The sequence below is a fragment of the Scyliorhinus canicula genome, chromosome 9 (genome assembly GCF_902713615.1).
Source record: "Scyliorhinus canicula chromosome 9, sScyCan1.1, whole genome shotgun sequence".
Lineage (NCBI taxonomy): Eukaryota > Metazoa > Chordata > Chondrichthyes > Carcharhiniformes > Scyliorhinidae > Scyliorhinus > Scyliorhinus canicula.
This window is the reverse complement of record NC_052154.1, coordinates 145,307,630-145,329,339: the sequence shown is the minus strand read 5'-3', so window position 1 is coordinate 145,329,339 and position 21,710 is coordinate 145,307,630. Positions and strand designations below refer to the sequence as shown.

The 21,710-nt window shown below is 43.5% G+C and overlaps 1 protein-coding gene across 13 annotated transcripts in view; it reads right to left on the bottom strand.

Annotated features, from left to right (window-relative positions):
• Positions 1-19,451, bottom strand: part of LOC119971769 (paired box protein Pax-6) — a 33,725-nt gene extending 14,274 nt beyond the window's left edge. For 2 of the 13 annotated variants that reach the window (XM_038807855.1, XM_038807856.1), the window contains exons 1-4: positions 6,332-6,356; positions 3,279-3,409; positions 2,469-2,684; positions 1,554-1,719 (exon numbers count right to left, since the gene is read on the bottom strand). In XM_038807855.1, the coding sequence (XP_038663783.1) occupies positions 1,554-1,719; positions 2,469-2,684; positions 3,279-3,409; positions 6,332-6,341 (523 nt within the window). In that variant the 5' untranslated portion in view covers positions 6,342-6,356. Of the gene's footprint in view, positions 1-1,553; positions 1,720-2,468; positions 2,685-2,810; positions 2,853-3,278; positions 3,410-3,586; positions 3,905-3,934; positions 4,424-4,550; positions 4,609-6,331; positions 6,387-6,671; positions 6,736-10,663; positions 10,932-14,550; positions 14,680-17,336; positions 17,464-19,294 lie in introns of those variants that run through there. The other 11 variants (XM_038807857.1, XM_038807859.1, XM_038807864.1 and 8 more) reach the window with 11 other exon arrangements.
• Between the last annotated feature and the right edge of the window lie 2,259 nt (positions 19,452-21,710).

Genomic DNA, 21,710 nt, shown 5'->3' with positions numbered 1-21,710 from the left:
CCTTAAACATGAACGACGTCAGCTCCTCGATTGAGTTAAAGTGAAGGAGGTTATATATAATAATGTAAGGGCTCAGGATCATGTCCATTTGTATTCTTGTAATATCGGAATATGGGTTAAAAAATCTATGCTACCCTAATCACTTACAAAAAAACCTAGATAGGAATATACGCTTATTTCCAAAGTGACTGATCCGGGCGTTATTTGTTCTAAGTTGTATGGCTCTTGTGATGTCGACATAGTGGTTGTGTAGTTAACAGAAAAGCTTCTTAAGTAGATTAATTTGCGCCAACCCCCCTTTCTCTTGCCTTCTCTAGCCATGCTTGCGACCTCCTCTACCTTCGGCCAAATTGTTCAAGGTAAAAGCCATTGACCAATGACCAGAATGTACTTTTCAAGAAAAAATATCTTTCTACAATGCCTCTCTGGGTTTCCCAACTGGGTGTTTCGCTGGTCAGTTTGTGCTTAACATTCACTATTCTGCTGTTGGATGAAGGCCGCGCTCTTTACAGCAATCATTCCAGATTTTCTGACTAACGCTCAGCGCTGCCTCACAGTTCCAGCCTGATTTTAATTGCAGGTGATGTTGTTTCTCTCCCCATTGATATATTAAAAGAGAAATATGCCCTTGTAATTAACTAGATCTTTCATGTTAGCTTTCAGAATTATGATTATTAACTTGGAGGTATGTGCAATGGATGATATCGCCATAGTTAACAGTCAGGGCAGCGGGAGCAATTGAGTGGTAAGGAAGTTCTAACACTGGCTTTTGGACTTCTCCGGAGGAATGTTGTAATCCCGCACATGAACAGCCAGAGTTTTTGTCTGGACTGGAAGGATGCGACGCGGCAGTATCAGTGAGATGGTTGTAACAATTTGCCTGAAAGGAATCGGCTGTTAATCTGCCGAGCACCTGAGGGGCGAGTTTCTCGAAGTGTAAGGTGTTGTTGGTCTTTACAGCCTTACCGTTCCTACCGCTAATAGCGGGCACGTAGATGGTTTTCCCGCTATAGGCGCTGGAAGGCGGACACTAATTAAACCTTGGCATGGACAAAGTGCATTTCTTCAATGGACTGCGCCATTGGCTTCTCGCTTAAGAAAAGCATTATATAATTGCATCTCTACTGCTTGATTTCCTCATGGTTCTCATCTCACAGTGATTGCAATTGCTCGCTGTTTTTAGATGTCATGATGAACAGAATTACGCAATGGTCGAATGCAATCCACTGGTCTCCTAACCCAAAGGAAAGAGAGGCTATGGTAGCAGAGGTCTCCGAATGCCACTGACGTTTGCCAGGCAGAGCAGATGACCAACTCATACCAAAGATACAACCGACCATTATGTCGAGAAGCGTATTGGATCAATTTGGTTGGTCTTTCTCCCTTTTATTTACTGAGGTGTTCACCTTAACCCAGTGTGGGCTGCTTGCTGAACCCCTATACCAAACCACACGCATATCTGAGCATCACGGTCTGCCCATCTCCCTGCACATCCAGGAAAGCTATAGATTGACGTCCGGCCATTGGAAGTGTAGCCACGCAATATCCCTTACCTTGGTTGGGTTGCCCTGGCACCGAACTGCCCGGATACCAGCCTGGCCGAGTACCCCATGCACCTGTCTGACCGTTCAACATCCTTAGTTTATCATACATCCCATCTGCGCCCATCTGTTGCTTTTCGCTAGCCAGGTTGCGAAGGACTCGGTTAATCGATGACACCTGAAAGCCAATCAGAGGTCTTATTAAATATCTTTCCGCTCTTAAAGTGAACAATGTCAACGTTGAAATTCACAAATATGTGCGATTAGTCCATGCAGTTGTCTAACTGAAATAAAATCTAACTACATATACAAGAGTTATAATCATCTAATGGTTCTAATCGATATTAATTGAATCAATGAAATGCATTTCGCATGATAATTCAGTCTCTATATGCACATGCGTAACAATTTGGCACAGAATGGGTTCATATCAATAAGCAGAACAAAATAAAATTGATCACAAATGTCAATAATCATGTTTAATTAACATATACATATTTAAATTGGCACAGCCTTTGGAATGGGTCAACACGAATTGAGTTTGTGGGTCTGCATCGCCAAACTCAAGAGTAATGTTGAAAATAATCACTGTGATCCCGATCACAAAGTCTTCGCATTTTCGCTGGATTGAAATAATTCCGCTTCCCAGCATTGCATTTTTAAAATAGCTATTTAGCATTCATTTAAATTCCATCTTTAATGGCCAGAATCGAAGAGTTAAAATTCCGCAGGAAACGTTCATTTAATGAATAATCGATGCCTGAGGAGTATCGCGTTTGTCTCCATGACTGCAGTCCTCCTGATAATGTAATCACACATTGGGGTTTTTTTTGGGGGGGTTGAAAAAAAATGCTTGAGCCAATGTTGCTGAGTGCCAATAAATAAAGCTTTCCCCTCCGTGAAATGTTAATTAAATGTTTTACTCACACTTGGTATATTGTCGTTAGTACAGACCCCCTCAGAGAGCAACCTGTCCCGGATCTCCCAGGCGAAAATCGACGGACACTCGCGTTTATACTGAGCGATCTTCGACACAACTTCAGGAGTCGCTACTCTCGGTTTACTGCCTCCGATTGCCCGCGGTCTGATGGATCCAGTTTCATAATACCTGCCCAGGATTTTACTGACACAACCGTTGGATACCTGGAATTTAAAAAAAAAAGCAGATCCATCAACAAAAGAAAGTCTTATAAATAAAATGGCTCTTTTTTGTTTGATAATATATATTTATATAGGTATATAAATATAGTTAAACAATGTTGAGCTTACTTTTCGATTATCCACTACTTGGACCTTTGCATCAGCATGGGTCTACAATACAAAAATATACCTTAAATGGCAATGGGAAACGTACCAATATTGCATCGAGAATTTCTGGCGCGTGCCAAAGTTATTTTTTTTAAAGTTTCAAACTTAATTTTTTTTTGCATCAACATTGGGTCTACAATACAAAAATAAACCCTTAAATGGCAGGGGGAAATCTTACCATTTCTCAATCATTTCAAGATAATTTCTTGCTTTTTTTTGCCAATTATGAAAGAAATTACTTTGAAGGTACGAATGCAATTTTCAGGAAGCATTTTTGGATTGTAGAAAACCCCTTCTAGAAAATGATTCAATAAGCTGATTGCATATGCAACGGTAACAGTTTGACATCTTGCATGCATGGTTCTTTTCGTTGTGTGGTCCATTTGTAATGAAATATAAAATAGACTTATTAACTGAGATCGTTGTTACCTGGAGGATCCTGGAAATATCGCAGGGTCTGGCTCCACTGTGAGCAAGTTCCACTATTTTTTGTCTGGTCGAATCGGGCAATGGTCGACCATTAACAAACACACCGCCGAGCTGATTCACTCCACTGTGACCTAGGGGTAAAGTAAGAGCGAACATGTTCAGCGGTCGAGACGGGGAGAGGGTGCGCTCAGTGAAGCCCCGCTGCTCACAATGCCAGTCGTTAATCCCGCCGGCGATCCCAATTGCAAAAACAAGACCTGACCCACAAACGCGCTCTCTCGCTCGAAACACCAATCCAACCGGAATACCTTACGAGCAGCGAGAGCGTCGGGAGCGCTCACAAATCGCCAAAGCCCGAAATAAAGGCAATAAACCACTCGAGCCAGACCCTTGCGTGGCAACAGCCAACAGAAAGAACAACATTGCTTTTTTTTTGTTGTTGCTTCGCCAAACCGAAGGAGGGGGCTCCCCAATCGAGCAACTAAACCATTCCTCTTAAACTGACAATGCGAGCTCAACTGAATCCAATATTACAAATAACACGTTATCTTGGCGAAATTACAACAGCTGTCCGCCACACCAGAAAACAAGTCATTCTCTCTGCCTGTTAAAGACAGGAAAAGGTCAGTAATTGTAAGCTTATGGAGATTCCGAACCTGAAACTCAGGCTGTTAACCGTGTCCCTGGAGGAAGCTCCCGGCTTATGGAGAACCTGTTCTCCTCTCCCTAGGAGCGCCTGCTAAATTGGCTCCAAAAAGCCCAACCACTTAGCCATAAATAAGCTCCGAATATAGGAGGGAAAATGATGAGCTTTGCTGACATTTGTCTCGAAAATCAAGCGAGCTGCTCGTCAACTTTGAGCTTAATTTCTAGAAATAAGCGGAAGTCTCCCTGGATAGTGCACGGAAGGATAATTGAAAAGATCAGCCCCAAACACTTGTGGCAGACATGTCACTTTATGACACTGTGCTACTTTGAAAATCGGATCGTCACGACAAATAGTAGCATGATAAAACGTCCCTTTCTGTCCGCATTTGTATATCATTCATAGTGTCTTGCAGTTCACTCATTACCCTTAAAGGACGGCTTCATTTTAAGGTTGCCTGGGGGCTAGGCGCGATCACGATACCGGGGACGCGCGCCCTACTTAAATCAACACTGTTTAAAGATGCAGAAAAGCCAACCATTTAATATTTTTTCTTTTAAAAAATTAAATGCGAGGCCATGCAACATTTGAAAAAGCACATGCAGTACATATTTATAGTCCATTACCTCTGAACATTTTAAAGCACCATTTGTTGATTAGAATCACGAGTACACCTGGGCATTTCTTTAAAAGAAATCATACTAATGACAAATAATCCATTTTTACCCCAAATTAAAGTCAAAAGGACATTTCGGTGCTAGTTTCTCACAAATTTGAAATTCGATAGTTGTAGTAATGATTTTTTCCCCCCAATTTTGAAAGAAAAGCATGATTCACATTCCAAACAGGACAACAACTCTGAAACAAGATTGACATTCTCAAACAACAGCGATAGGTGTGAACCTCTTAAAACAAAACCGTCAGCCCAGATACCTGGAGAACTGACGCCCAGCTCTGTGTGGGAGTATCGAGTTCCCTATCAAAAGACAGGGTGTACATTGAGCAGTATAGTTTACACAGACTAACAAATACTCCGGCCTTTACTACACCTCAACCCGCCCCTCCCCCACACTTCCACGTGTAAGTTTCCGGGTTTAATATTTTTAAAGAGAAGGACATGTACAAGCAACACTTTTTCCCGCCCCAGAAAGGTACATACTGCACTAGCCTCTGTACTGAGGCGTGGGGGAATCGCCCAGTGGCAATGATTATGCGCCCTGGATTCTATTGCGAGTCATCTAATACAAAAACATATGGTGGCAATTTGGATGTTATGCAGCATATACACCCAGGAGTTATTAGCACAAAGCGCGCAGAGCCCGCCGCGACCTTTAAACAAACTAAAGGCTTCACCCGAATGATATCTCCTCAGCAATTCGTATAACAGCTTTACTCAGTCACACACACACATACACACACACACATACATACATACACACATACACGTGCACATCACATAGGCACACACTCACATACATACACACATACGCGTGCACATCACATAGGCATACACTCATACACACACACACACATACATACACAGACGCACAGACACACATATACATACAGACACATGCACATACACAAACACACATACATACACAGATGCACATACACGCACACAAACATAGGCACACACGCCTACATACATACGCATACACACTTGCGCACACACACATACACAAACACACACAAGCACACATACATACACACATGCACACACATGCACACGCAACCATTAGACTGAGCACAATTATCCGAACTTTTATTGACATATTCGCTCTCGGTAATGCTATTGTGGGAGGTTTTAATTTATTTTAGCAACTAAATGCATTTTCCAAAAAAATACAGCCAATCAGTTTTTATTAACTTTGGGAGTATGAAATTTGGATTAAATGTCTGCGATTAACAATCAGATAGAAAGCAATTGTGGAAATGAGCACAGTCAGCGCGCGTTTTTCAAGAACCACATTCGGGTTTGCAGTGCGGTTCGGGGACAGAGGAGATGCAGAAATGAAGTGGTTCCTCCAGAATAGGTCCTTCGAGGTGACCACATCTTCCGTTTAATCTAAGCAGCTGGTAAATTCAGGTGGTCATTTCACTTGGCGTTTAGCACCACGTTTATTGGCAATAAATAACTGGTAACTCCATGTCTGACACGACGGTTCCACCCCAGCAATGCTAATGTTACATACTAACGCTGAAAATTGCCAGCAAACGTCTGGCTGCTCAGCTAAAGCAGGCGTGTATTTTATTATTAATTATGGAACCTGCATTATTCGGCCTTAACACTTGAAGTGCTGGCCTGGTTTGGGGGGGGGGGGGGGGGGGCGCGACCTATTCCTCACACATGTGAGTATTTGGCATTAATTTGGTGATTCATAGAAGTACACGAAGCATCACTTACTGTTTTGCATGTTGAATTGTTACACCAGAGTCCCACGTGGCTTGTTTATTGTATTCTGATAGTAATAAAACTCTGCGTTAATCAGGGCAAAGTCACAGGCAGTCGAGGAAACATCTACAATCTCTGAGAAATCTGACTCCAAAATATTCTTCAAAGGGAACAATTTTAAAGAACGGATTAATAAACAAAAACATTTACGTTTCGCAGGAGCCGCGGGCGGCCAAATGATATAAACCTTAAATACAAAACCATGGCTTTTTAAACATGTTTGGAACTAATGCGCTGTTTTGAATGTTCGATATTTAACTGCTGCCCAGATGTAATAATATTTGAAACTTGCCTGAACCCTGTGTTGACAGTCTGTGACCACGGGCATCTGTTTGATAATAGTTAAAGTCTTCCCTCTATGGAAAAAGAAAACAAAAAAAAAGTTTATTATGGCAACCTGACGGGCGTTTTAAGTATATTATTGGTGTAGTTTCCTGAAAGTCCCTCTTTAAACCAAAATTAATATTAGATGGGTTCGGTAACCACCTGACCGTTTAAAGGTGTTTGGGCTGACGGGTCGCCGAAAGGCTGCCCAAGTATTACGACGGGGAGGGCTCCTATTAAGCTGCTGCACCCATCTTGGGCAACATGCCCCCCCCCCCCCCCTCCCCCATATCTCACGTCGGTCACGGTGAAAACACCCGCTTGATTCAACTCAGGGACTTTGACAGATGCCCGTCCGGGAGTGTTTTGCCTACTTGCACGGGGCTCTTCCTTCTTGCATTGTAACATGCACACTGGTCTCATCATTCTGGATTCCTAATGTGTCCAGTGTTACTGTCTCATAACGCCAGGAGCATGCGCGGAAAATTGTCTCCATTTTTTCCATACTTTATAAATATGTTTAAATGCGGCACTTTGGTGTCTGGTTTAGGGGGCGCGCCTTATTGCAAACATGCGATGTTGCACCGTCCAGTATACTGTATATGTTATGCTGCATTGTTTACTTGGGATAGCTCAATAGCACAGTGGGTCTGCCGGAGTGGGAGTGGGGGGTGGGGGTGGGAGTGGGGTTGGGTGCTCATCCGCAGACGAAGTTTTCTGCAACAGCACTCCTTCTCGCACTGTACTCTATAAACGCACTTTTGAACTTAGTTACTCTTGATTAACTTTCTTCCTGGTCTTTAGATCCTCTTTTACACTTAGGTATTCTGACACACGCTGTCTACCTCGCCTCAGTGCTTTAAAAAGTAGTAGCGTGAGGGGGTCAGCACTGATCGACAAAGGCTACAGAAAGTGAACAATGCTTTCTATTCTACTTACAGCCCAAACCCAGAGGGCAGCATCCCCCCTCCCCCCCCCCCCCCCCCGCCTTCCTCGGCTCCCCAACCAGCAACACAGCGTCCAGCTAAACGTAGCGCACTCTTCAACTCGCACTCACTCAAGATGGGGGGGGGGGGGGGGGGGGGGGGGCACTTTCTGAATCATCGAATACGTGTAGAAATTTTTTTTTTGGGGGGGGGGGTTTGTTTTGCTATCCCCCCCCCCCCTCCCCACCAGTGAAATAAAACAAGTAATTTCTATGATGAGTATCTGGAGGTAATTATGTTGCTGGTATTGGGTTGTTAAGGGTTGTAAAAAGACACAACAGCTCTGCGGGACGCTCAATTGCCAAGAGACAATTACAATAAAGGGTCTATTCATGGGGGTTTCTGGAAAAAAAAGGGGGTACAATAACGAAATGGACCAGCTTTCATTTTCTTTTTACCTCCTTCTCGAAATACTTCATTCTGCTTCCTTCTACCACCAAAACTATAACGCATATTGCCCCCCACCTCTCCCCCACCCCACCCCCAGTCTCACTATTACATCTCAGCCGAAATTCCTGGACGCTCGCTTTTCCAACCCTCCCCTCCCCTCTTCTTTCTATTCATCACACACCACCGGAAAATAATTTATAGACTAGCTTTGTTATCTATTCCTGCGCGCACAAAAAATAAACTTCAAACAAACACTTTCTCCCAGCATGCGGACTTCCCTGCGTAAATATTTACAACAGCCAAGGGTGACTACCTGATTACCACAGAAATGAGCGAGCAGGAGAAGCACGGGCGTTTTAACTTCTCCTAAATGCAGCCAGCGCCAACCACTCCTGCCCGCCACACTTTCACAAAGGGCTTTCTCGCTTTAAGAAAGGGCAACGTTTGCAATTAACAAAAAAAACATTTTTAAAAAATGTTTTTGTTTTGTCTGTGGGCTTTTCGGCGGCAGCGGAAATGTTTTCTTCGTTACTAGGATTGCAAAGAGCAAGGTACCACTCTGTGAAAAGTTCACATTCACACGCCTTATTAAAATATATATTTATATTTTTTATATATATATATGTGTGTGCAAATAAATCAGCAGCTGATAGCGTCCTGGTAGATCTGAGGGCTAGAATGTTAAGCCTACTGTTTACTATTGTCCCCACCATTCTAGAGTTGAAAGCAAGTGCTGAACAAGCAGTTGATTCAGAAAGGCCCAGCCTAGGAGACGATACTGTATCGCCCTTTATGTATGTGCTCAGGATATATGTATATATATATATATACACATATGCACATATTAATATGTAAGTCTAACAACAGACGCCAAATACACCAGATGCAATCTTATTCTATGTTAGTGCCGATTTGGAAGCCTATTGCACGGCGCAGCCTGCACTCAACGCCGACCGAGACGACACGTTATGGAGTATTGAGTTCTATCTATATATATAAACACACCCGTGAATCTCACAATAACGCCGCTTTTCCATATCTCATTTTCAAACTTAATTTTTCACCTCTATACTCCACATTCGGGATTTCTACAAAAACAAACGCAGCAAACTTATGTGCATTAAACAGACGTGGCATCTCCTTCCTACCTGCGCCGATCTTTCCTACTTTCTAACTGTTAAAGATGCGAGCAGCCTGTAACTGAAACACTCCTAGCCACAATTCGGGAGAAATCCGCTCTGATTTTTCTTTTTGTTTGAACAAGCAGTGTATTTATAATAAAAGGTGAGACGCTGGACAGGGCGGCCGAGCGCTCAATAATTTATTATAATACCGAGCAGTTTCAATCTTATAGAGGGAGCTCCTCTTAAACGTTACACAACTTAAACGTTACATATCTTATTAATTCCTTTACGGCTGAAGAGAAATTTGGTGCAACATTTTCGCTCTAAATGACGAGGGCGTATTAATGCCCCCCCCCCCCCCTCCCCAACAAATATATATCAACTGGGATGCCTCGTCAGGTCATGCTCATTTTAAATGTCCATTAATCTGTGTGTGTGTTGGGGGGTGGTGGGGGGGGGGGGGGTTAAAATTAAAACAGACAAAGTTTGTAATACAGAAGGGTCTGGATTGAAGCGGAGGGGAATATATTGACCGAAGGACTGGTAAGCCGAGCCGAGAAAGGAGCCCCCATTTCAATTAATTTATGTTTTAACATGGGCACATGCAGTTTGGTGCTAACTCGCTGAGTCCATTGGTTCTCGGGGAGCTAAAGCGCTTTAATAGCTAGATATTTTTAAAAGCCCAATGCTTGTGCAGAGTTCCATGAGTTTGAAACACTCAGTGCAAACGGCACTAATGAATCGGCTGATTGCTTAATTCAAACTGACACTATGCATCATCGGGTCATTGCATCTTCATCAAACAGCAAGCTTTGCCCTAAAGTGACTTATTTTACTCTTTCTTATCATTAATAAACATCAACTACTTATAAACATGCAGAAAAAATGACATTAGACAAGCCCACATTGCAGCATCTCAAACACATTTCGCGTCGCCTCCCAGGACCGCCAGTTACATCTGCCTGGAGGGGAAATGAAGGGATTTTACTAAATTCTCTGGTGCATCGTTGAGAAAATTATTTATCTGAATGTTAAAGTCAAGGGATGCATGGCCACCGAATCCGATTAAAATTAATCTGTGGTCATTAATAGAAGTCAAACAGAGACTAAATCGCTTGATGGGAACAAAAAAAAACAATCCACAAGTTAGGACGAGCGAATGGCTTTTAATACAGCGACGGACAATTGGCTGAATTTCCACCGCGTTTCCCAAGGACTGTCCATCTATATATGTGCCCCTTTTCGATTTTCCGTCTGCTCAATGCAGTATTGCAAAATAACCCTCAAATGATTTTTAAAAACTCATTAAAATCTGTAATCATGTTCCACTAAATCTGAGTTGGATAATAAATCATAGATGGAAGCTAAAGGAAACTTATATTTCCCTTGCGATTAAGAAATGTTAAATAAGATGTCCCAAAATGCACTAAATTAAATGTAAGGAAAGCAAATAAACTCACCTTTATGGGGCATTCTGTGTCAACACGTCCAGCAAACAGTTAGGGTGGGATATGATGGGCGACTTTTTAGACTTGTCAGTGAATTATAGTTTCTCCACACAGAGAGAGAGAGACAGGGCAAATTCCTGCGAAGGAGACAGAGATTGACAATAAAATCTGCTGTCACTAAAGAGAGGGAGTTGTTGAAGCACGCGGAGATGGGGAGACAAGAGAAAGGGGGAGAAATACAGAGGAGAGACAGAGAGAGAGGGAGAGAGAGGGAGAGAGAGAGAGCACACCTAGCTGATTGCTGATGGTGCTAGTTGTATTAATGTATGTCTGAATTCAGGAGGTGCGTTCGCCTCGCCTCCACTTCACTTCACTGGCCCATTAGCAGAGGGTGACCTTTGTCATCATCCGCAAGCAAAACACTTCCTCCCTGCGCCTCGCCAGAGCGGGAAATGCACTCTTTCAAACCCACTAATCACTCCACACGGTTTTAGGCATCGCATGCAAATGCACACAAATAAATATTTCCTTATGCAAAGTAAGGGGTTAGCGAGCATGCCGGGCAACCGGGCACACAAGGAAGAGTCCTCGCTGCTTCATTCGCCCTCCCGTGCCGGCTTGAGAAGGTTTGATAGACACACTTAGTGTACACACAAAAAATAAACTTTATCACAGGATTTGGTCAAACAACACCAGTGTAATGTGCGTGACCATGTGGGGTATATGCACATATACTAAAGGGTTTCCAAATTTCGAAAGGCAATTGTATACGAATTGAACCTTTTTAAAGTACTTTCAGAAGGTTCTGTAAGAGCTGGAAGATAACGAAATGATTAAAAGTGTGAGGAAACACATGCTTTGATTATCACAGATATTAGATAGATGAGCCTAAGTTAAAATGTTTTTTCATCTCCACATTAAGACGACTTTTGTAGTCATTTTAAATACGCTATGACAAGTGGGAATATATATTCCATTTTTAAAACTTCCATGGGGAAAGAAAAGGGCACACATTCGGCCCGGTGATGAATTAACACAAATGACCTATCTCTGGTAATGTTGTTCCAAATAAAGAGGAGAGCTCCCTTCCCATTGACAGCGCCGATTAAATACACATTTACTTTGTGGATTCGAGGCTCTGGTAAATCGGTCTGAAGTGTCTGCACAGAAAACATTCACAAACCTCTCCCACGCGCCCTTTGTTTGCCCCGATGTCTGTTATTAGCTTTTTTTTTCCCTGGTGGAAGTAATAAGTTAAACCTCAACTTTTTTTTTGAAGGAGATGCTCAGGCGTTTTGGAGAGAGAGGGGGAGAGAGAGCAGGGAAAGCACATTTCACATCCTGCACACACACACAAACAGCCTGTGCGTCTGATTTACAGCAGCTTAGTGCGAGCTCCATTCATTTTAATTGATAATTTCCAATAGACTGTGCCATTGCACTGGATGCCAGCAAATCACACGGAAAGTAGGAAAATGAACTCGCAGCTGACCACACACTAGAGCTACATTTGTTGATTGCACAACTATTAATGCACACCTCAGTAAACTCCAAAGCAACCCCTCAGCGCCTGGTTTGAAGCTACATAGGTAGCACCATTCTCGACTCAGGGTGTCTCCATTATTTATCCCATTGGAATAGAACGTATGTGTGTGTGTGTGAGAGAGAGAGAGAGAGAGAGAACAGAACCAGAAGGGAAGAAAAGGCGGCGGGGGTGGGGCGGGTTGGGGAGGCGGGGGGGGGGGGGGTGTTCACAGAAACGCGCAAAGCATAAAATGAAGTCGTGGATGCATACACTTGACTTCACTTGACATGTGAAAAGTGCTAAAAGTCAGAGCTCATCAATAAAGTATCTTGAAAGTGAATAAGAGCACTGACAACCATTGCATTCCTAACTAAAGTACAATGCGGAGACAAACGACTCTGCCAAATACTTTGCATCAGAGTGAAAAGGACGCCTCAATAGGAGCTGGATAATGAGCTGGCCAGACCGCCATGCACTGTCATCCCGAGTCCTGGCGAGAGCTGCCACTCTCTTCATACCGATCCAACTCACTTCTCTCTTTTCCCTTCATCTACAACGTCAATATTCCCGGATTTCTCTGGTATTACACCCCCCCTTCCCCCGAACCTCTATCTTTATATATTTGGGGAGGTGGTTAATTCGGCAGGGGGGAGACGGTCGAATTATGAAAAAGGAATTGCATGTTTTTTTAAGGGGTGTTACAGGTCACGCTGTGACCGAGTACAGAGTTTGCCTGGGAACGTGGCCCTGTTACAGCAGAAGTCTAAAGAGGGAGATGATGGTGGGTGGGGGTTGCCTTTACTGCTTAAAATCGAGAATGTCGCCCGTTCTTTTATGGCGAAGAGAGATGGCTCGCCTTAGACACACTTTCTCACACTCTCTCTCACACACACTCACTCATACACGCACATTCTCACACTCGCTCATACACACTCACACACACATTCTCATACTCGCTCTCACACTTACTCATATACGCACATTCTCACACTCTCGTTCATACACACACACACACACACATTCTCACACTCGCTCTCACACACTCACTCATACACATACATTGTCACACTCGCTCTCACACACACTCATACACGCACATTCTCACACTCGCTCTCACACACTCACTCATACACACACATTCTCACACTCGCTCTCACACACTCATACACACACATTATCACACTCTGTCACATACACATTCTCTCGCACACACATGCATACACATTCCCACATTCTCTCTCTCTCACACACACTCATACACACTCATTCTCACACTCTCACACACAAACTCATACACACATTCTCACTCTCTCTCACACACACTCATGCACACACATTCTCACACCCTCACACACACATTCACTCATACACACATTCTCACATTCTCTCTCTCACACACTCATACATACACATTCACACACTCTCGCACACACACACACACACACATTCTCACACTCACACACATTCACTCATACAAACATTCTCACACACTCATACACACTTATTCTCACACACTCATCCAAGCTTATTCTCATTCTCACACACACATTCTCACACTCACACACATTCATACACACACATTCTCACACTCACATACTCACACTCACTCATTCATACATATTCTCACACTCACCTCACACACATACATACACATTCGCATTTTCACACACACGCTTACTCATACATACACATTCTCACACTCACATACGCATTCTCACACTCACACACACTCTTATACACACATTCTCACACTCACACACATACGCCACATTCTCACACTTACACACATTCATACATACAGGTTCTCACACTCACTCAAACATATACATTCACTCACACACACTCATACATGCACTCACGCACACTTGCACACACAGTCAAACTCACACGCATCACACGCACACTCACACACACATTAACACACACACACTCACAGGTGAAGTACTTATTTTTGCTTTAAATCACCACTTGGGTTACACATCCTGCAGCAGACTGCCTTCTAAAGTGCGGTTTTAAACCACCAACAGCAACGAAAGCACATGATGGAAAGTATAGGTGCGGGGGAATATATTAATGTTTGCAACTAGATTGGGGGCCTGCAGTAGTTTTTTTTTCAAAGCCTGGCTTTGCATTAAAATGAACGTTCCCAATTCCAAACAGTAACTATGCCTTCGCTAACCGTGAACACGGAATAGGGCTGGAGTTAGCAGGCCTCCACTGCAGCGCACAGAAAGTTGTGGAGTGGCTAATTTATTCCGAGCCAGGAGAGAAACACACAAAAACTCTTGTACGTTTCGCACCGCAGTTCAAGCAGAAGCTCCACAGCCGCGACAACATTAACGTTACACGATTTTTGAAAAAGAAATGTACAAACCCGTTTCCTTGTTCTTTGGCAGGCGGAAGGTGCGGCTGCGAGAAAGCTTTTCAAATTAACTGGAAACAATTGTGCATTCCCAGAGCCTGATTATTGGTGAGAGAATCCGCCCCGCCGCTCTTTCTTTTTATATAAAAAAAGAAGGCAATTTAAAATTAATCTCCACCTTTTTTTCTGCGTGTGTGTGTGTGTGTGGGCGTTCTCGATTATATTCGGTTCTTCTGATTAATTCTTCCTGCAACTGGTTGAACTGTAGTTTTTTTTTGGGGGGGGGGGGTTGGAAAATAAAGCGCCTCTTCACAACAAACAAAGTTTTTGAAGAAGTAAAATCGGTGCCTTCATAAATCCGCAGGCGGCGATGATGGGTTTTCTCTCTCTCTCTCTCTCTTTCGTTGCAAGCTCAATTAGCGCATTTCGGATTAGCACCCACTAATACGGGCCAGAAGACCTTAATCTTGTCGCTATTTCTCCCCGGGGCAAAGTGTTCTTTGTGGGCCCCGCGCGCAAAAAAAAAAGTTTTAAACACACACACACACACACACACACACAATCATGCGATAGAAGCGAAATACTGAATTCAACTGACGTCATGCTCGGAGAGAAAGGGGTTTTATTAAAGACCATCGCCAGATAGAGCCCGGGACACATTGGCTATCATTGATTTACCAAGCGGTTAGGAATACAAACCAGCAGCCAATGGGGAGGCACAGCAGCCAAGATTTATGATTACAATAATCGTTCGGGGTGTAGAATTCCTCATCGAACTTTAAGACTCGATTGCACACCTACTTTGTCCATGTATATTTCTATATACACGCACAAAGCAGCCTGGTCCGCTGGATAGTTATGTTGCTGTCTCTCAATACTTTCACCCTCTGAAGCACTTTACAGGAAAAAGTTATCAAAGGCTCAACTTTATCGTCAGCTTTTCCTCTGGGGGGTGGGGTGTAAGAGAGGCAGGGGTGAGGGGATGGTGGTGGTGGAGGTTTGGAGAGGGAGGATGTGGTGGTGGTGTGTGTGTGTGTGGGGGGGGGGGTGGAGAAGGGGGTTGGTTGTGGGGGTGTGGGGAGGTGTGGTGGGGGGGGGGGGGGGGGGTCACTCCGCATGAGGGAACATAAAGCTCCCTCCCCCTTTGAGTTTGGTAAGAGGAACGGAGTGACGCCATTTTTATTGGAACATACTCTTCCCCAGCTTTTCATAGAGAGAGAAAAAAAATCAGTTCTAACGAGAGTCTTTCAATTTGCACTTCACAGGGCTTCTGCTGCGGCCGGGTTGCGTTTTGCAAAATGGCATAAAACATGGAGCGGATGGGTACCAGTGTGATTCGAGTGTGGATTGAATAATGTGCAAAGCACAGGGTGGGTGGCGGGGGGGGGGGGGGGGGGGGGGTTCAAAGAAAAATTAAAATGGGAATGTGGTGCCCAAGTTTTCTGTTAACTTTCACGGCCATACACTCACAGAAGGGAGGAAGGGCGATTGCTGGAATGATTTTGCATTTAAGTAGGAGGGTCGAATTACACTTTTAAATTTGCGAAATAAATAAATTCGGAGGACGAAAAGGTCAATGAACTTGTCAAAAGTTTCTCATGTTGTTGTGAGCGGAGGGGTTCAAACCTCCATCTCCTAGAATACAAAGTGAAGAGGGTAAAGGGGGGAAATGAAGGGAGGTGATCGTGCCCTGCACAAAACGGTAAAACCTATCACGGAAACCCGGAAGCAGAGATAAATAAAACTTCATCCACAATTCCCAAAATTAAAAGTAATTGATCACAAGCCCGCAAATAAAAAATACAACAGTCTGATGGAAATATGCTTGGTGCAATGATTAATATTACGGTGATGATATGGGCATACAATGAAATAATCTGAGCGTTGCATTTTTTATTGCGGGGGGCCATACTGGGTTTTGAAACTTTTTTCCATTCTTTAATCAGAAGCAAAATAAAACGTTGCTTCGACCGCTGCCAAGAATGAGACCGTGTCTTAAAATCCTGCCCTTCCCCAAGCGGGAGAATAACCCCCAAAATTCGATCGCACACATTTGCATTTACATTGTCCATGAGTAACATAAAATAATGTCTAAAATAATGTGCGTGTCCCGATTCAAATCACTGGTCCCCGTTCTTTCTATACATTTAATCCACTAAACTTTGTTTAACTGTGGCAGCTGAGATTAGTTTTTGATTTTTAAAAAAAATCAATAAGTAAATTAGATGATAGGAACCAATGGCTTTACTCCAGGAACCTCTTGCCTGAGGTTTAATGAAATTAATCGTTACCGTTAACACAGGTTGGTGCAGTACAGTACGATTAAAACACTTGCTGTCTGGAAAATAATGTGCAAAAACCACCCAATTAAAGCAATTATTATAAAACATGCTTCGTTTATTTGTACAGGCATAATGGCAGAGGTTGTGTCAGCTCATAGATGCTATACAAAACCCCGAAAATTACCTTGTCGAAAAGCATATTAAACCATCTGTGCAATCCGTTTGAACAGGTCTTATTACAATCACAGTTTACGTCTCTCTCGGATTCTGTATCATTGGTGGACATTGTAAAGTCGCTTGCTTTAGAGTACTTGCTCTCTCAAGGCCGTGGCGAAGATATTCGGGTTCAGAAGAGCTAATAAGTTGGAAAATTAATGTTTTAAACCTCCCCCCCCCCCAAACAAAAACCCACACACTCATACAGGCACATTCTCCTCTACTCTAGAAGTCTAAATCACTTATTCGTGCAGAAACGGACCTCGTCTCCTTGTATTAACAAACCAAACTACCAAGTACCTTTCACAATCCACAGAATACTTAAAGTCCTCTTGTCTAGTCCAGTCGATAGAGTGTGGAGATGCACGATTTCTGACAACTTATCCCAGCGTCCGTGCCTTGCGGATACTTTCTGCCTCTCTGTGTACTGAACACAAAATGCATTTTGAGCTATCACACCAACGCAAACTGAGATAAATATCTCTCATTCCCCGTCTGCACTCTGGGAGAGTCTTTGCTGTATCTCCTTACTGGTTAATATTCTAGTGTCACTCATACTCGCCGACAGAAACATTAAGAGCAGAAACTAGATAACGCACCTCTGAGCGGAAAACCGTCCACCGTTTAATCAATCTTTTAATCTTAGCACACGTGGAGGATAGGTGGGTTTTGGTAACCCCTCAAGGATGCTGCTGGATCAGGAGTTGACTCAAAAGGTCAATTAGAGAATCGGTTTAAAAACATTTTTAAGGTAACCTAAAGTGGGTTTAAATGTATACTGCCCTGCGTTGGGCAAAGGGTTTCTAGTGAGGACAATTGTGTTATAGGCCTATTTCGACATGACAGCTGGATAAACAGTATCTCTGATAAACATCTCTAATTAGGGAGGAGGGTCTGTATTGCAAGGCGCTTGATTTATTACCGAGGTATGGTCCACTACCGGCGAGAGCCGTGTACAGTAGCACCTTCACCTAATCCCCCAGCTCCAACCGTAACCAGAACAATCCCACTGAATGATTCCTGATGCTTAGACGGGGAGGGGGAAAATGGAATTCACACCACAAACAGACTGGAGCCACTTCAGGTGAGTTGGGCTGTGTTTTTACTCAAATCGAAAAAAAAACATATTTTCAACAAGATTCTTAAAAAAGGTTGCTAAATTCTAACCTTGATCCCTAAACAGGTAGCTCTGGGTTGAAGTCTAGGGTGCAATTCATCCCGATTAGTGAAAATGGAGCTATCCTCAATGAGCATTTCTGTAGAAATTTCACCTTCGTACAAGTTTCTTGTGAATTTCACTTTTTGTTTTGCCTTCATGGCGTGGCTCAATCCTATCCAGGAGTACATTTAGTGATTAAGCTTCCCCTAAAATCGCCCCGATTTATGCAGCCCCCTGACATGCACAAGGGTGCGACAAGGGATTGGGTGTAATATGAAACGTTACCTCGATGAATAGCATTAATTAGACCCCGTTCAAACGGCGACAGGAATCAAACAAGTTCCTGCTTCAAAACTGCTGCAAGACTGCGTGGAGCGCATTCTTGAGGCTTGACACGTATTTTTTTTTTGTAAAGAGGTCAGCTTGAATGCAAGGAAACTTCCAAAGACAAGAGATACCCGCCCCACACACCTCCCTCTCACCCTCAGAAACACCTCACAGGGGAATGTGACGGGGTTGAGGGCGAATGCAAAATTATCAACAGATATTCCCCCTACCCCCAGATAGACAGCTGACAACTGGAAGGTTTGGTCTTTTCCCGCACCACCTGTTACCCAGATATTGAGAGCAACTTTACTGAAATCCCACGGACCGCCCCCCCCCCCCCCCCACCCAAGCCACCACACAACAAAAATCAACAGTCGCGACTTCCTGCAGCAGTCCATTTGAAATTAAATGCGCCTTATTTCTATATAGTTCCAATTGGCAAGCTGCCCGTCGGGGTAGAAGCAGCAAGTGAGAGTTAGAAGAATTGGAAGAAGCGACCCGCAAGAAGGTAGATTCTCTGAAAAGGGAAGTTATGTCAGACACATAGAGAAGCCATCGAAACTGTAAAAGAAAACAAAAACAAACAAAAAACAATGTTGGGGGGGGGGGGGAGGAAAGGAAAATACAGATACGAGGAGAAAAATACACAGCCTGGCTATCAAAGCTGACAGAACGTCAGCGGGTAAGTGATGCACACACCAAGTAAACAGATAGAGAAGGTGCTGCTAAAGAAGCCACAACAGCGGTGAAGACCAAGCAGGGACCACAGTACCTGAATCAAGCCGCACCGCCTTTATTGTGCTCTCCCAGTCCGGTGGCTCAAAGAACGGTGGGAGGTTTATGCTCGCCTTATTTTTCACATTGGGGCTCTCCGCTCAGAGTTTAAATGTCACCGGGACGATGGGACGGCTTTTCCTTCAAACACAAACTTTCCCCCTTAATAGCAATGTCAGCTCGCCGCTGATTGGACCAGCAGCCTGCGTGACGCAACGCCACCCTGTGCAAACACAAGGGCTGCACTTAACGCCGGGCCTAGCGCCGCTCTCCTCTCCAGTGAACATTTCCTTATGTTTAGAACTGTCCCTCCCCCCAAAACCCCCCAGCCACCTCGCGTTAAAGAAACGCCGTGTTGTGAAATATAGAAAGGCCGGAAGCACTCAGTGAATGTTGAATCTGCTTTGATGCCAACCTTACAATGCCCCTTTAAGAATAAGAGCGACCCTCGCCTGTTTGCCTTATATGGCCATTTATCCTAAAGCAACATCGCAAGTAATGAGTCCATAAAGTTTTCATAGTTCTGACTCAGATTGGTGTTGATGGCAGCATAATGGATTTAGTCGTCATTATATAAATATATGAATATGCAAATATGCTCCAAAGTCTATATCTGATATATCATAGAGATGAGAACAGCTAATTCTGCAAAATGATACAGTGCTGATATTGCAGCATGCATTGAATGTTGCCTGTATTCTGTAAGAGTTCTACATTTTACTGCAATTCTCCAACAGCCGACTCTTTTCTCAGTATCTGGTCCCACTTGATATTTCTGAGGGTGTTCTGTGATACACAAGTAGAACAGGGCAAAGTGATGTTCATCTGGTGTGAAGTATTAGACACCAGACCTCATATAACAATTATTCACGCAATTAAATCCCACTGCCTTGACATTAAGTGGGAAAACATTCGCCAGGACTAATAATTGCTTGATATAATTTATCATTCACCTCAAGTAAGCGGCCCCGGCTCTCCGTGATTTAGTCCGAAGTCACCAATAAAGTAAACATTGATCCATTGGTTCTCGGTTCTGTTTATTGAATGGGTTCAGTCAGGTAGAAAAATCAACTTTCTGCTTATGGCTGGATACCTTAATTAAAACGGTAACTAACCTCAGCACAGCGAAAACAGATCGAAAGTGCAACCCCTCCAACCGTCCTACCTGACCCTTCATCTTTCAAAAGAACACCGCGCGCTGCAATACACACAGTCTGTGAAAATTGCCTTAAATGCTTGTCAAGAAAAATAAAATCAAGGTCTACATTTCCCCGTCTAATGTAACGCGCGGGAATAAAGACATGTTTTCCCCCCCTCTTTATTCCTGGGGAAGCCGGGAAAGCGAGCTATGGGAACGGCTGCACTTTTCTCATCCTATATCTTCACTGCAGTTAAACGTGTGCATTTGGACCTTATTAATTGTGTAAGGAGCATCTGAGGTCTCTCAGTTTGAACGTATACCAGTATAGGCAGATATTTGTGTGTATACTCGGGTCCCATGTGCCCAGAGTGTGTCTGCACACAATTGCATATATACACGGAGATCTATCGGTGGCTATATAGTCATAGGTTTTTGTACGCGTGCAGTTTGATCATTATTCCTGTTTGGACATTTAGCACACTAGCTTGCTCGTTTGAACAGTGCCAGCTACAGTGTTGCTGGATTTCCGATGGACCATTATTTACACACATTTTGCAGAGTAAATAATTTAGTAGGATCTTCCCTCACACAACCCATTCTGAGCCACACGTTTACAGTTTATAGTGAAACAATCCAGGGAAAAGATCTTCACGCATGTTGCACTGTCCCAGCGAGTCGGGGGTTCACTGTGGAAGTTGAAGGACTAAAACACAAATCTGATCCATTTGGCAACTTATTGTGAAAGCATATTCGGTTCCTGATTTTTAAAATACACATATATATGTGTCAAATAACCAATTGCAGTGTTCTGCTATAGTGAGGCGAGAATGTTCATTGTTCTAAATTCAACTGTAAGAAGTCCACGCATGCCCACGTTTTTTAATTAAAGGTAGGATATACACTTGTCATTTTTTCATTCGGCATAACTGAGGCAATGGTTGTTTGAAATAAATGTGTGTTGATAATATTAGATAGGAAACAGGAGCAATGGTGTTTGCACCCACTGTGGGGTTTTGTGGAACAATATGTTGGCAGGTATGGGCAGGAAGTGAGCGGATGTTTAAAAAAAATAGAACTGTCAGGAAAAGGTGTTTCGCTAATGATTCAAGCCGTTGCTATTATAGGTTGAGCGCTCTGAAACCGTGCAACCGGCCAGGGTTCTCCAAGGAAGTGCTGGAAAGGTCGCCGCGGCCCCTCATCTGTCTCTCAGCAAAGGCGAGCGCAGCTAAAACAGAGCCAGGTGTTACTTTGCTCTCTTCCAGCCGCGCAACTC